The sequence below is a fragment of the Suncus etruscus genome, chromosome 20 (assembly GCF_024139225.1).
Source record: "Suncus etruscus isolate mSunEtr1 chromosome 20, mSunEtr1.pri.cur, whole genome shotgun sequence".
In the NCBI taxonomy this organism is placed as follows: domain Eukaryota; kingdom Metazoa; phylum Chordata; class Mammalia; order Eulipotyphla; family Soricidae; genus Suncus; species Suncus etruscus.
Genome location: NC_064867.1, coordinates 2,541,834 through 2,556,680, shown reverse-complemented (window position 1 = coordinate 2,556,680; position 14,847 = coordinate 2,541,834). Strand labels below are relative to the sequence as shown.

The following is a 14,847-nucleotide window of genomic DNA, read 5'->3' as shown; positions in this document are numbered from 1 at the left end:
GGGACCATATGGGGTGCCTGGGAATTGACCTGAGTCAGCCAGCCACCTACCAGGCAAATGTCCTACCAATTCCAGACTATAAGTTTTTTCTATTTTTGACATGTATTTGATATAATATTCTAAATAGTATTTTCAAGCATTTCCCATTCATAGAATCTGCTTTCCTTTTTGTTTCTTTTTTTCTAGTTTTAGAGTGATAGTTCAACAGTGGAGAGAGCATCAGTGCTCAGGAGGCCCAGTGGGCTCCCTCCAGTGGTGCTCTGCCAGCCTGGCTGGGGGATTCTGGCTACCCAGCTGGTGTTTAAGGCCTCCTCAGAGCTCCAGACCATGTAAAGTCAGTTACAGAACCAGGGTAAACTGCAGGCAAGGCATTCATCATAACCTCTAGAAAGCCTTTCCAATTTTTTTCTTTTCTTCCTTCCTTCCTTCCTTCCTTCCTTCCTTCCTTCCTTCCTTCCTTCCTTCCTTCCTTCCTTCCTTCCTTCCTTCCTTCCTTCCTTCCTTCCTTCTTTCCTTCCTTCTTCCTTCCTTCCTTCCTTCCTTCCTTCCTTCCTTCCTTCCTTCCTTCCTTCCTTCCTTCCTTCCTTCCTTCCTTCCTTCCTTCCTTCCTTCCTTCCTTCCTTCCTTCCTTCCTTCTTTTTTTTTTTGGTTTTTGGGTCACACCTGGCTGTGCTCAGTGATTACTCCTGGCTTCATGCTCAGAAATCACTCCTGGCAGGCACGGGGAACCAGATGGGATGCCGGGATTTGAACCAATGATCTTCTGCATGATAGGCAAATGCCTTACTTCCATACTCTCTCTTCGGCCCCTCCAATTTTTTTTTCTTTTCCATGTTTTTAAATAGAATATTTTGAAACACAAGTTTGAAATTTTAGTTTAGTTTGGTTTGGGGGCTCTACCAGCAGTGTTCAGAGCTTACTCCTGGCTCTGCAATCAGGGATCACTCCTGGTGGTGCTCAGGAAATTATATGTGGTACCAGGAATTGGAAGTGGATGGGCTGCTGTATGCAAGGTAAACACCCTGTCCACTGTATTATTGTGCTCCGGCTCAAACATTTTCTTTTCTTTTCTTTTCTTTTTTTTTTTTTTTTTTTTTTTTTGGTTTTTGGGCCACATCCGGCGGTGCTCAGGGGTTACTCCTGGCTGTCTGCTCAGAAATAGCTCCTGGCAGGCACGGGGGACCCTATGGGACACCGGGATTCGAACCAACCATCTTTGGTCCTGGATCGGCTGCTTGCAAGGCAAACGCCGCTGTGCTATCTCTCTGGGCCCCTCAAACATTTTCTTTATAAATTTTTTTCCATGGGCCAGAGCGATAGCACAGCAGTAGGGCATTTGCCTTGCATGTGGCTCATCCGGTTCAATCCCCAGCATTCCATAAGGTCCCCTGAACCTGCCAGGAGTGATTTCTGAGCTCAGAGTCAGTAGTAACCTGAGTGCCGCCAGGTGTGGCCCAAAATCCAAATAAATTTTTTTCCATTTTTAAAAAATGTAAAGCATTGAGACTTACGAAGTTATTCATACTTAAGTTTTAGACATACAGTGTTTCAGTACCAATCCCAGCACCATTGTCAATCGCCCTCCATCAATGTTCCATAATTCATCCTGTCCCTGTCCCCTGCCCCAGACTGCCATCAGAACAGGCACCATTTTAAGTTTGGGTCTCATGATTTTATTGTTGCTGAGTCTATATTTTCCGTAACACTGCCAGTGTATCTGACCCCTGTCCCCATTATTTCACTCCTGTCTTTTCCCCCTCCACTATATTTCTTGCCTTCTCCTCACAATAATTTGGGGCCAAGATTTTTCTAGACAGCCCTGATTATAACCACTACATTCCTCCTGCAGTATTTTTCTAAATACCATATATAAGTGACGTAACTATGTATTTATCCTTCTTCTTCTGGCTTACTTCTTTTAACATAATATCTTCCAGTTCCATCTATGTTGCAATGAATTGCATGATTGTATCATTCTTTACAGCTATGTAACATTCCAAAAAGTTTCAAGTTTTGGTGCCGGAAAGATAGCATGGAGGTAAGGCGTTTGCCTTGCATGCAGAATGTCGGTGGTTCGAATCCCGGCATCCCATATGGTCCCCTGAGCCTGCCAGGAGCGATTTCTTTTTTTTTTTTTTCTTTAAAAAATCACCCCTGGCTTGGGGGGACCATATGGAACACCGGGGATCGAACCGTGGTCCGTCCTACGCTAGCGCTTGCAAGGCAGACACCTTACCTCTAGCGCCACCTTCCCGGCCCCCCAGGAGCGATTTCTGAGCGCAGAGCCAGGAGTAATTCCTGAGCACTCTGAGTGTGACCCAAGAAAAAAACAACAACAACAAAATTTTCAAGTTTTAATGAAGGCCAATTTATCTATTTTTGTCTTTTATTGCCTATGATTTTGGTGTCCTGTCTTTTTTTTTTCTCTTTTTTTATTTTTTTTATTTTTGGTTTTTGGGTCACACCTGGCAGTGCTCAGGGGTTACTCCTGGCTCTACGCTCAGAAATTGTTCCTGGCAGGCTTGGGGGACCATATGGGATCCCAGGATTCGAACCACTATCCTTCTGCATGCAAGGCAAACACCCTACCTTCATGCTATCTCTCCGGCCCCATGTCCTGTCTAATAAATCATTTCCTAGTCTAACATCACAAAGATTTACTCAGTTTCTTCCTTAAGTTTTATACTTTTACATGTGAAAATGTAGAACACACGTCCCCGCAGTCCTATTTCTCCTTATTTTCTGTCCCTTGGCTGCTCTACTTCTGCTGCCAGAGTGCACTAGAGATTGAGTAGCTGACTGTGTTGTGTCAGGGGTCAGCAAACAAACAAACAAACAGAACATTCTCAACTTTCAGTTCTCTAGGTATCAACCTCAAGCATCTAGAAAAGAAAGAGCACAAGCCCCCTTAAGGCAGAAACGTGGAACAAGACATTTCAAAGCAGAAATCAGCAAGATTCAAAATAGAAAACTATAATAGAGAAGGGCCAAAGTGAGATAGTACAGCAGGTAGAGCTTCTGCCTAGTATGGTCACCTGAGTTCTATTCCTGGAGTACCAGATGGTCCCGTAAGCCCACCCAAGTGATTCCTGAGTGCAGAGCCAAGAGTAACCCCTGAGCACCCGCGGGTGTGGCGCCATAACAAAAGCGAAAACGAAGGATGAAAATCAGACGAAGTGGGAGAAAAGTCCAAACAGAAGGGATGGAGCATAACGCTGGCATACGTAAGGTCCTCTAAATCCTGGCATCTTGCCGGCCACAGCCGAGGATCTCAGGCTGTGGACTTGCTGCCTCTGAGCCCTGCATGGTTATCAGCCTGAGCACTGGCATGACAGTGAGACATATGGGATCTTGGGGATCTAACCCAGCTCAGCTGCATGCAAGGCAAATGCCTTGTACCCAGTGTACTATTGGCGGGGAGAGGTTGGGCCACACCCAGCATTGCTCAGGAGTTACTCCTGACTCTACACTCAGAAATGGCTCCTGGCAGGCTTAGTGGGCCATATGGGATGCTGGGAATCGAACCTGGGTCCATCCTGGGTCAGCCACATGCAAGGCAAATGCCCTACTGCCGTGTAGCCCCATCCAATATACTATTGCTTCAGTCCCTATACGTCAGTTTTGACTAAACGTCTGAGTTTCGTCGGGTTCTGAAATACAGATTTCTTGGAATTTCTGCTATTATTGATATTACTGCCAGATAGGGACAGGTTTGCTTCTCTGCTCTCATGCCTTTTCATCCCTGCGTGCCAGCTACCTGCCTGTGTATGCTGAAGTTCAGGAGCCCCACGTGTACCTGCACAGCAGCCATGTAGAGATGCATGACCTGTATGTGGGCGTGCCCGCAGAGGTCACCGTGACCCTCATCAATGGGACAGTCCTGCCCACACAGTTCCACTGGGGCAAGGTGAGGGAGCCCGAGTTCGGGTCCAGAGCCCTTCAGAGAAGAACGCTGCACCCCAAGGGCCCCAGACCAAATTTCCACCTCTTCCACCCCCACCTGCTTGTCTCTCCTAAAGAAGCAATGTGCCTGGTCTGGCTTTGCCTTGCCCTGTCCTTAGGAAATTTCAGTTCCTTTCCAGAAGTTTCTAGGAAGCCCAGGTGTGGCCCTGTCCTGTGACTGACGCTCTCTGTGTTAGGTGGCAGGTCCATGGCCCATGTGTCTGACGCTGCTGCCCTCTGTCCATTCTGTCCATGCCCACAGTCCCTGCCACCACCAGGCATCTGGTTTAGTACAAGAGCCCACTCTGGGCTGAGGGCTACTGAGGGGAGGGGCGAGGGAGGGAGCCTCTGAGTCATTGGGGAACTGATGTCAGTCCTGCCCAGTCCGTCCATCTGCCAGCTTACAGCAGAGCACGTGGTGGCAGCACTGAGTGCTGTCTGGGCCCCCGGTTTTGCCGGGATCCCAGCACCAGCCACTGGACCACTTCTTCTCCATCAGCTCCTCGGGCACCAAGCGAGCTTCTGCATAGTCAAAGTCTGCCCCAGCCAGGGCACGCTGAACCCCAGTGAGGAGCGCCTGCTCCAGCTCGAGCTGACTGCTCTCACGCAGGTGGGTCAGGGGCACAGAAGAGACTCAGGTCCTGCGTGATGGACTTGGACGGGGATGCTCGCCCCAGTCTCCACTCCATTTCCTGGTGGAGGAGAGCAGGTTCCTGCCTGGATCTGCTTCTAGGGACACAAGGAAAAGGCCAGCACATGCACCCTGAGCCCCACAGGCCAGGTCTGACCTTGGTTGGCGACCTTAGTCCTTCCTAGGGCATTTCTGCCAGCCATGAGTGGGTCCCCTGTGCAGTTTTCCCAGAACAGTTGTGCCACGGCTGCTCATGGCAGGCAGGCAGGCAGGCAGGCCAGCCAGTACCAGGCTGTAGGGCAGTTCTGGAACACCAGGTCTCTCTGTTCTCCAGGAGTAGCAGGGCTGCTTGCTGCTTGCTCAAGGGCAGAGCAGCCTCGTTCTGACCCAGCTGCTGGCTCTGTGCCCTCTGTGGAAGAGAAAGCTTCTCCATTCAGACCCAGGCCCCAGGGCCTCACTGGCGAGTGGGCAGTACAAGCTTCCTCCCCTGGCTCAGCTAGGTTTGGGGGTCACAAGCCCTGCTGGGCCAAAGCCTGCAGAGAGCTTCCTTCTGCTCCAAGGGGTTAGAGGTAAGGTGTCTACCTTGCAAGCGCTAGCCAAGGAAAGATCACGACTGCGGTTCGATCCCCCGGCGTCCCATATGGTCCCCCCAAGCCAGGGGCAATTTCTGAGCGCTTAGCCAGGAGTAACCCCTGAGCATCAAACAGGTGTGGCCCGAAAAACCAAAAATAAATAAATAAATAAATAAATAAATAAATAAATAAATAAATAAATAAATAAAAGGGGTTAGTTTCCATGATGGCTGCTTCTCCAGAGGCCCGCCTGGAGACCTCCCAGCCAGGGGGCCCAAGAAGGGCCAGACTTCCTAGAGACAGGTTGTAGGCTGACAGACTGTCCCAGGTGGTCCCCTACAGCAACAAGGTGGTCCTTCCACAGGCTTGCTCAGAGGCTGACGTTGCCTCCTGGTGGGGGGAGTTCTCGGGGGTCCTTTGCCCAAGACCCCACTCTGGAGCATGCCTGTGTCCACATGCCCCAGGACCGGCTCTCTTGTAGGTAGAGCTGACCGACCTGGCCCTTCCTTGCCATGTGTCTGGCATGGAGAAACCACTCGTTCTGGGCATTTCTGGGAAGCCCCAGGGGCTGCAGGTGACCATCACCGTCTTGGCAGAGGACTCTGAAAGCAGGTGAGCTGGGGACGAGGGCAATGACCTTGCTTCCAGCCTGCCCCATGGCCAAGAGTGGCCGCTCCCGCCTCTGTACAAGCCAGCGGGCGAATCCTTTCCCATCTGTGGCCTGCAGCCGGATGGGTCAGCTGAGCCACTGTCACTTTCCTCACACAAAACGGACACCCGGCAGAAGTCAGGCAGTTGGGGGTTCCACACTACTCTGAACCCTGGGCACCGCTGCCGGGGAGGTCACCCCAGTGAAGCAGGCTGGTTTCTATGGCGAGGGATGTCCAGGAGAGTTCAAGGCCCTCCTGGGCCTGGGTGATGGGTAGGACAGAAAGTGTGGAGGAACCCTGGATCCTCGGCAGCTCTGGCTGGGCCCAGAAGGGCTTGTGACCCCCGAACCCCGGCCCTGGGCCAGTGTCTCCATCACAGATTCATGGGCGGGCTACTCAGAGGCGCTCCGCCTGGACTTTGGCTCGGCAGTGCCCCTGAGGACCTTTGTGGATCGCCAGCTTGTCCTGACCAATCAGTCGCCTATCCAGACCACGTTTTCACTGCACTTCGAATACTTTGAGAGCCCCCCAGATGTCCTGAGGCAAAAACACACTGTGTAAGCCTGGTGTCTTGGAAGGGTGTGGGGGAGATGTCCAGTGTTCAGTTTGTGGCGTGGCTGGGAGCGCAGTAGTTCCCCAGTGTGAAGAGGCATCCAGGGAACATGGAGGGAGGAGACTCCTGCCAGCTCCCAGTGGAAGAGGAGAGACTCCACTTTGCTTTTCAGCCTGGCCCATGAGGTGTGGGGAAGAGGGCTCCTCAAAAGCAGGCAGCGTCAGGCCCATGCTCGCAGGGGAAGCCGCTGCGGCGGAGAGCCCATGTGGGCAGAGGTGGCATTGGTAGAGCCCAGTTGGGGACAGCACCATGGGAGGAGAGGAGGGAAGTCTCTGCTCTAGGCAGGGTTGCAGCCTGGGCCCTCCTGCTCAAGTCTCACTGGAGGTGGGCATATCACTGGAGGTCGCACTCAGCTCGAACTCACTCAAAGAGACACTGGGAGGAATGCGGGTGCCTTGCAAAGCCAAAAGGGGAGGGGGAGGGTGTTTCCACTGGAAACACTAGCATTTTCCCAGAATATGGAAGCATCGGGCAGAGGAGCAGGTTGCAAAGCTGCTGCAAGTCTGGAGGCCGTAGGCATCAATGGTTGCTTTATACGAAAGTTCAGGCTCTCTGCCCACTGACTGGGTGTTAGGATCTTTAGCAGCAGATGCCCAGGAGATGGGGAGTTCCGCTGGTTTCCCATCCAGGACTTGGCAGAGCACAGAGCCTAGAGGCTCTGCATCTTTCTTAATTTCTGTTTTGTTTTGGGGCCACACCCTATGGCACTCAGGGGTTACTGGGTTACTCCTGGCTTTGTGCTCAAAAATCGCTCCTGGCAGGCTCGGGGGACCATATGGGTTCATCCCAGGTTGGCTGCATGCAATGCAAACGCACCACTGCTGTGCTATCCCTCTGGCCCCAATCTGCTACTTCCTTGGGATGCCATCCCTGGGTGTCCCCTGCATTTTGGGGTGGAGGCTGTGGGAGCCGTGTACCAGGGTGCAGAGGGAGCCAGGACCAGAGAAGGAAGCCAAGAAGACCCCGTCTTTCCGCCTCCTCCTGTGTGCTGTGGATGCTGCTGGTCTGGGGTTGGGGAACAGGTCCAGGGAAGAGCCTAGGGTGGGTTCTCCTCTGTTTGCTTTCAGTAATTAATTCAGTACTGTTTCTGACCCCCCGCCCTTGTAAAGCCCTGACATGCCTCCTACTCTGCTGAAGATGCCCCGGATCCACACACTCTTGGAAAAGCAAGAGTCTCTGGGTAAGTTCCTAGGGGCCAAGTGGAGCCATGGCCAAAGCAGGATTTTACATAATTGATATAGTCCTGTGGTGGCCACCAAAGAAGGGACAGGACCAGAGACCCCCCCCCCCCTCAGGTCATCCTGGGATGAGGAGCTTGTCCAGGGTTTGGGTCTGACAGGGACGGGGTGAGGGGGAAATTCAGCAGAGAAAGTTCCCACGAGGGCCTGGAGCCTGACTCCAGGTGGTGGCCTGTTCTCAGCCCTGTTTCCCTCCCTGTCCCCAGATTTCATGGAAGCCATGTTGTCTCACGGGAAAGGAGTCGCCTTCTTTCCCCACACATCTCACGGCGTGTTGGGCGCCCACCAGCAGCTCAGCATCCACCTCACAGCCTGTGCAAACATGTGGGGCGAGTATTGGGACAACCTCACCTGCACGGTAAGGCCAGGAAGGCGGGTGCCAGTCTAGGGTGCCAGGCCATGAGCCAGCTCCACCTCCCCTCTGTCCTCAGGCTGGAAGATGAGGAATACTTTCAGCTTCTGTAGCACCCCCTGGGACCTGGGCACAGGCAGAGGAAGTCCTCATGCCCAGAACTTCCTTCCCTTTGAACATGCGGAGCAGCCTGGGACCACCATGGGCAGGGCCAAGGGATCAGAGGGCCTGTCAGCCCACACCAGGGCACAGACACATCCTGACCTAGACCCTGGGTTGCCCGCTTTCTCATTGCTCTGCTCATTGGCCACTCATCAGCGCATATTGGTACCACTATGCCTGTCACTGGCATGAAGCAGCAAGGCCAGGCTCACAGCCTATGCCAGTCAGGAACGCCAGTGAAGGGTGGGAAAGTGGCTACGTTACCTTCTGAATGTGGGCACGTTACCCTCTGCTGTTAAGTCGTTTCATAGAACTTCAGGAATAATTTGTCCTGATAAGTTAGCTGTGGTAAGTTTTGTTCTAAATATGATTAGGGGTAAGAGTCACACACATGGGGACTGGAGTGGTGGCTCAAGCTGTAAGGCCTTGCCTGCCTTAGCCTAGGAGAGACTGCGGTTCGATCCCCTGGCATCCCATATGGTCCCCCAAGCCAGGAGCAATTTCTGAGCATCGCCAGGAGTAACCCCTGAGTGTTACCGGTTATGCATCTTCTCAAAAAAAAAAGTAACACACATGGGGCTGGAGTGATAGCACAGTGGAGAGGGTGTTTGCCTTGCACGCGGCTGCCCTGGGTTCAATCCCCAGCACCCCAGATGGCCCCCTAAACCTGCCAGGCGTAATTTCTGAGCTCAGAGTCAGGAGTAATCCCTGAATATTGCCGAATGTTGCCCTGGTGAAGAGGGGTGTTCTGTTTATGACTAAAACCCAACTACAATCTACTTGTAATCATGACACTTAAATAAATATTTTATATAAAAAAATTTAAGAAATGTAGACTGGAAATACAGTTGACATGGCAGAGCACATACCTAGCATGTATGAGGCCCCAAGTCGCAAGCTCTGCATGGCCCCAGAGAACCGCCAGCAGTGGCCCTGACTGAAGACCAAAAAGAAGGTGGAATTTGGCCAATGGAGCAATAAGAGGCCAAAGGCAGCTAGAACAGAAGTTGTGTGCAGGGGCCGATAGGGAGTAGAAAGGGCCAGGATGGCAGGGAGGTTGGGACGGGCTTTTGGGGTAATAGGTGAGTGCCAGGCATAAGTCCAGCTAGGAGCAGGCTGTGGAGCCCCTGTGTTACCTGGAGGATGGGGGAGGCCAGGCACAGAGGAAACAGTGACTCTGAGAGCATGGCAGCCGTCACCGACAAGAATGGCTGAAGACTCTTGTTTGCAGGTGGGTGAGCTGGTGCCTGTGGTGATCCCAGTCCACTTGGTGGTGGTGGGCTGCCCCGTCAGCTCGCAGAGGATCAACTGCTACACTGGTGGGCAGCTGCAGAAGGAGCCCTTCATCAGGTCTCAGCCCAGCCTGTCTCTGCTCCCTGCTGGCCCTCTTGAGCACAGGGCAGCCCTAGGTGGGGGCTGTGGGGCCATTCCCGAGGCCTGGGTAGGAGTAATGCAGCCCTAAGGGTGGGCAGCACCGACTGGGGCCAAAGATCATTGAGGGTCCTGCTCCCTGTCTGAGCCAACACCCACACTTGGATCTCTGCCACGGCCCTGCCTGGGAGGCGCTGGTGGCTGGGGACCTCTGAACCTCACCTGCTGCCACCAGGTTCGGCACCCAGGTATCTGGGGGAAACACGGTGACACGGATCCTTCGCCTCAGCAACACCAGCCCCTGTGGTGAGCCGCTGTGGGAAATAAGGCTGGGTTGGGTGGTCCTTTAGCATCTGGGATCCCAAGGAGCCCCCAAAGGGCAGAACTGGCCTAGCCCTGGGTAGCCACAGCCCTGTCCTCAAAGGGACAAGATCTGCTGTGAGTGCCTTTCTCAGTGCCTGAGCTGCACTCCGGGAGCTACGTGGAAAGAAGGGGTGAGGCAAGGGGTCTCCGCTGAGGTTGCATCACGGTGTGGACTGAGCTCGCAATGGCCACAGGGAAGCGTGTGCTGGGAACTGGCAGGAGGGCCCTGGCTCACCTGTAAGGGCAAGGCTGCCTGCGGAGCTTCCAGGGAAGGCAGGAATTGGGGTGACAGTTGGGGAGGTGGGGAAAAGGAGGCAGGATTGGTCCAGACAGCTATGGAGGGTAGAGCAGGACTTCAGGCACTTCTAACTTGGGGGTGCTTCTGGGTGAGAGTGGAGTGCTGGCCAGCTGTCAGGGAGACAGCAGGAGGTCAGTGGGGGGAGAGCAAAAGGCCTGACCTGGGGAAACGGGTGTGGAGACTGGGAGAAAAGATGACGCTACAGCCAGGGGCAGACAATTTGTGGACAGTCAGAAAGTTGGGTTCCTTTTCCAGTGGGGTCCACAGGGATCAGTTCTGCTCCCCCTGGACTGGGCTTTCCAGGTATGGAGATTAGGCCACAGACCCCAAAATACTGGGCCCAAAGGGGAGGCCACTTGGGCAGGACGCAGAGTGTCTGGAGGGAGCGAGAAAGGAGTGTGAGGAGAGGGAGTCTCCTCTGTGGTCTGCAGGGCAAGGGGATTCCTCGAGAGCACCTGGACGTGGCCTCAGCAAGAAAGCTGGGGCCCCTGTGTCAGTCGGGGAGCAGGCAGCCTCCGACGGCTTGCGAGGTAATGGAGGCCAGAGACCCTCATTGCCTCCTTTCTTATCTCCAGACATCCGACTGGACTGGCGGACCTTCACCCCAGATAGTCGGGAGGACCATCTGCTGGACCTGCTGGTATTTCATGGTCCCCCTTTCCCGCTGCAAGACCACGCTGGGAGTGAAGTTCCACGTGAGAGCCCCGAGAGCAGTGTGTCCGCGTCCTCAGCTCTCTCTGTAGTGTCCAGCAACTCCCAGGACGTCGAGCCTGTGCGTTGGGCCTCAGGCGGGTGGGTCGGCAGGCCCGGAGGTGGCGGTGGGTGCCGGGCAGCCTCAGCATCTTCTCAATGGCAATTCAAGGACGGCAACGACAGCTCCGCAATGGAGGTTGTCTCAGTGGTCCTGCAGGAGCATGAAGGGCTGCCCTGCGACTCTCCCTACCACATCAGCCCCCTGCAGATGGTGAGTCGGGGGCAGAGGGCTGCCTCCCAAGCAGGGGCCTAGGATGGTGCTGAGGCTGCTCTCTCCACGCCAGGTGCTCCCGGCTGGCGGTTCTAGCACCATCTACATCTCCTTCACCCCTGTGGTCCTTGACTCCAAGCACCCACAGAAGCTGGAGTGTTGTGGCTATGCTCTGGGCTTCATGAGCTTGGACAAAGAGGTGAGCTGCTTGGAGGTGACACTGCTTCTCCCTGGGCCCAGCTGTCCCCTGTCCAGCTCGAGAACCCCCTATGCCTGTTCTGGACAGGAGGAAAGGGAGTTCCCTGGGAGATGGCGGCGACTGCAGGACTTTTCCGTGGAGCCCCTGAGGCTGGACCTGCACAGCTTCGTGAGACCTGCTTGGTGAGTCTGGCTGCTGGTCCAGGCAGGATTCAGGTGGGCCAGAGAGATGGCGTAGCAGTAGGGTGTTTACCTTGCATGTGGTCGACTCAGGAGGAACCCAATTCGATCTCCAGCATCCCATATGGTCCCCTGAGCCTGCCAGGGCGATTTCTTAGTGCAGAGCCAGGAGAGGCCCCTGAGCACTGCCAGGCATGGCCCAAAGACCAATCAATAAAGTTTAAAAATTGAAAAATATAGGTCTGGAGAGATAGCATGGAAGTAAGTTGTTTGCCTTGCATGCAGAAGGATGGTGGTTCGAATCCCAGCATCCCATATGGTCCCCTGAGCCTGCCAGGGGTGATTTCTGAGTGTAGAGCCAGGAGTGGCCCCTGAGCAGTGCCGGGTGTGACCCAAAAGCCAAAAAAATAGAAAAATACTGAAAAAATATAAAAGGATTCAGGGACAGGGCTGGAGGGAGGAGGGCAGCTGGGAGCCCCAAGGACCCACCTGCCTGCGCTCCTGTCTCGACCAGGCTAAGTGTTGAACTGGACTATGGTGACGGCGTGGAGTTCTGGCAGCCAGCCAGCGACCTCCTCCCTGAGGGGCCCTCCTCTGAAGTGAGTGCTCTGAATTCCCCACGTCCCAGCCCAGCCGTACCCCAAGTGTCCTTTGGACACCTCCTCTTGCCTTAACCCCAAGACACTCAGCGTCCCCACCTCTGTGGCCCCCCAGATGCTGAGCGAGCTGGTGACCGTGCAGCGCCTGAAGCTGGCGAACACCTCGGAGATTCCGCACCACTTCCGCCTTGAGGTGTCCAAACCCTTCTCGGTTTCTCAAGGGAAGGCGGAACACAGCCACAGGACCTTGGCACAGGGGTGGCTGGAGCTCAGCCCATGGGAGAACATGCTGGTCAGTCTCATTTTTTTCTATTTTATTCAAATTTAAAATCATTTCAAAATCACAAACATGTCTGCAGGTGGGCCTCAGCCTGTCAGTTGTCCGTGACCCTCGCGCCTCTCTTGTCAGGCTCAATCCAAGGTACTACCAGGGCACAGACACCCCTTCCCTACCCGTTAGGCTGCCTGTTCCATGGAGGCCCTGTTGGACCTGACATATGACATCCGGGCCCTCTCCCTATCTCAGGGCCTGGCATCCTAACAGCTTGGGGCTGGCTGTCCTCTGAGACACACAGGCCAGGCCCTCTCCCAAGGGTCAGGGAGCAGGTCCTGTGCTCTGGTCCAGGGCAAATGTAGCCAAACTGCTGTCGCAAGTAGCTGCTTAAGGGCTCGCTGGATAGCACAAGTTTAGGCCCGGATCTTTAAGAGTGCAAAGGGGTGGGGTGGGGCCAGGTGACTTCACCCACCCAACACTGGCTCTCTTCTTCAGAGGGGACTGGAAGTTGCCGATATCCTGTCAGGCATCCCAAGCATGTGAGATTAATCAGTAGGGGCTGCAAAGCTCTCAGGAACCTCAAGGTGCCAGGACAAGGACTACAAAACCCTCTGTCCTCCAGATTCACTCACCCCCTTGCATCTGCCACCCTTAACAGTGGCATTTTCCCCCAGTCACTGGAGTAAAGGAGAGCAGAGTGGACAGGGACTTATGGGTTGTCTGACCCACCCGTTTAGAACCAGCAGAGGCTCCACATTGTCTGGAGAAAGACACTGCATTAGGTAGCCTTCCATGCGGCTGATCCATGTTTTTTTGCTTTTTGTTTTTGGGCCACACCTGACGTTGCTCAGACCCAGCTCTGAGCTCAGAAATTGCCCCTGGCAGGCTTGGGAGGCCATATGGGATACCCCGGATGAAACCTGGGTCCGTCTGGGTCGACAGAATTCAGGCAAACTCCAGCCCCAGACCCATGTTTGATACTTAGACCCCATAAGGTTCTGAGCACTTCTAGAAGTGATCCCTGAATGCAGAGCCAGGAATAAAGGTCCTGAGTACAGCTGGGTGTGATTTAAAATAAAAACAAAAAAGACCAGGGGTCTCTGCACACATGTGGATGATCCTGGTTTGATTCCTGGCACCATAGAGGTGGCGGCGGCTTTTTATTTTTTTATTTTTTATTTTTTGGTCACACCCGGCAGCGCTCAGGGGTTACTCCTGGCTCTGAGCTCAGAAATTGCCTCTGGCAGGCTCAGGGAACTATATGGGATGCGGGAATCCAACCACTGTCTCCTGGGTTGGCCGCGAGCAAGGCAAATGTCCTACTGCTGTGCTATCTCCCCGGCCCCTATTATAGAGGTTTCTTTGAGCCCCGTCAGGAGAGATCTCAGAGCACAGAGCCAGGAGTAAGTCCTGAGCATGGTTGGATGTGGAATCCCAAAAACCAAAATGCAGCACTTGCTCTGGGCCTGCCCACGCCTGAGGTTGAGAGGCCCTAATGCTGCTTGTCGCCTCCCTGTGGCTCGGCTTCTGAGGGCAGGCCCAACTGGTCCCCCGCTCACTGGCACTGGGCACAGAGAAGGTGCCAATGCCCCTGGAATGGGTCTCACGAAGGCATCCACAGGGAGCAGGCAGTAGCTGCTGGCTGCTTTCTAGGCAGGGCTGGCATTGCAGGGGTTGGGGGGGAGACAGAGCTCCCGGCAGCCCGCAGTGATGGCTGACATGTTTGTGCAGGTGAATGTCTCCTTCTCCCTCTCCCTGGAGCTGCTGTCCTACCAGAAGCTTCCGGCTAAGCAGATGCCACCGTGGATGACCATCCAGCAGGGACCAAGTGGGGAGAAAGCGATGGTGTTCACCCAAGACCTGCTGCTCAAGTACACGAACCAGACCACACAAGTGAGGGCCCCCAGCTCCGCTGCTCCGCGGGGCTCGGCAGAGAAACCTCACAGGATCCTCAGAGACCAGAGGAGCCCTAGTCCCTGCCCCGAGTTCAGGCTTGTGGAGGGAGGCATCTCCTCAGCTGGCTCAGAGCTCAGCTCCAGGGTAGGGGTGGAGGAGAAGAGATGAGGAACCAGAGGTTGCTTAAGGGATCACGTCCTGCATCCTCTCATTAATGCAGAAGGAAAGAGAGAGGAAAAGAGGGAAAGGGAAAGAGAAGGCGAGAGGAAGAGAGAAATAGTGAAGCAGGGAGAGAGGGAGAGAAAAGAGGCAGAGAGGAGAGACTAAAGAGAAAGAAGAGAGAGACAAGCCTGATGCCAGTGAGTGCCTGCAGCATGGCTCCCACAGTCCAGGGAGACTCGAACCTCCAGGGTTAGTGGCCTTGTGTTGACACTAAGGAAAAGATGTCCCCAAGTCCAGAAGGAAGGACAAGAGCAGCGGTCCTCCTCCTCATCCTCCCCGCAGCTGGGAGTGCTCCTAGGAAGCCTCTATGCATGTGGAGGGT

The 14,847-nt window shown here is 54.3% G+C and overlaps 1 protein-coding gene across 1 annotated transcript in view; it reads left to right on the top strand.

Moving 5' to 3' along the window:
- DLEC1 (DLEC1 cilia and flagella associated protein) overlaps positions 1–14,847 on the top strand; it is a 52,771-nt gene that overhangs the window by 37,188 nt on the left and 736 nt on the right. The window contains exons 20-33 of the mRNA XM_049766449.1: positions 3,754–3,907; positions 4,442–4,552; positions 5,627–5,757; positions 6,161–6,352; positions 7,518–7,588; positions 7,853–8,004; positions 9,392–9,510; positions 9,767–9,837; positions 10,768–11,156; positions 11,230–11,355; positions 11,443–11,537; positions 12,049–12,133; positions 12,249–12,425; positions 14,139–14,300. Coding sequence (XP_049622406.1) covers positions 3,754–3,907; positions 4,442–4,552; positions 5,627–5,757; positions 6,161–6,352; positions 7,518–7,588; positions 7,853–8,004; positions 9,392–9,510; positions 9,767–9,837; positions 10,768–11,156; positions 11,230–11,355; positions 11,443–11,537; positions 12,049–12,133; positions 12,249–12,425; positions 14,139–14,300 — 2,035 coding nt within the window. The remainder of the gene's footprint in view (positions 1–3,753; positions 3,908–4,441; positions 4,553–5,626; positions 5,758–6,160; positions 6,353–7,517; positions 7,589–7,852; positions 8,005–9,391; positions 9,511–9,766; positions 9,838–10,767; positions 11,157–11,229; positions 11,356–11,442; positions 11,538–12,048; positions 12,134–12,248; positions 12,426–14,138; positions 14,301–14,847) is intronic.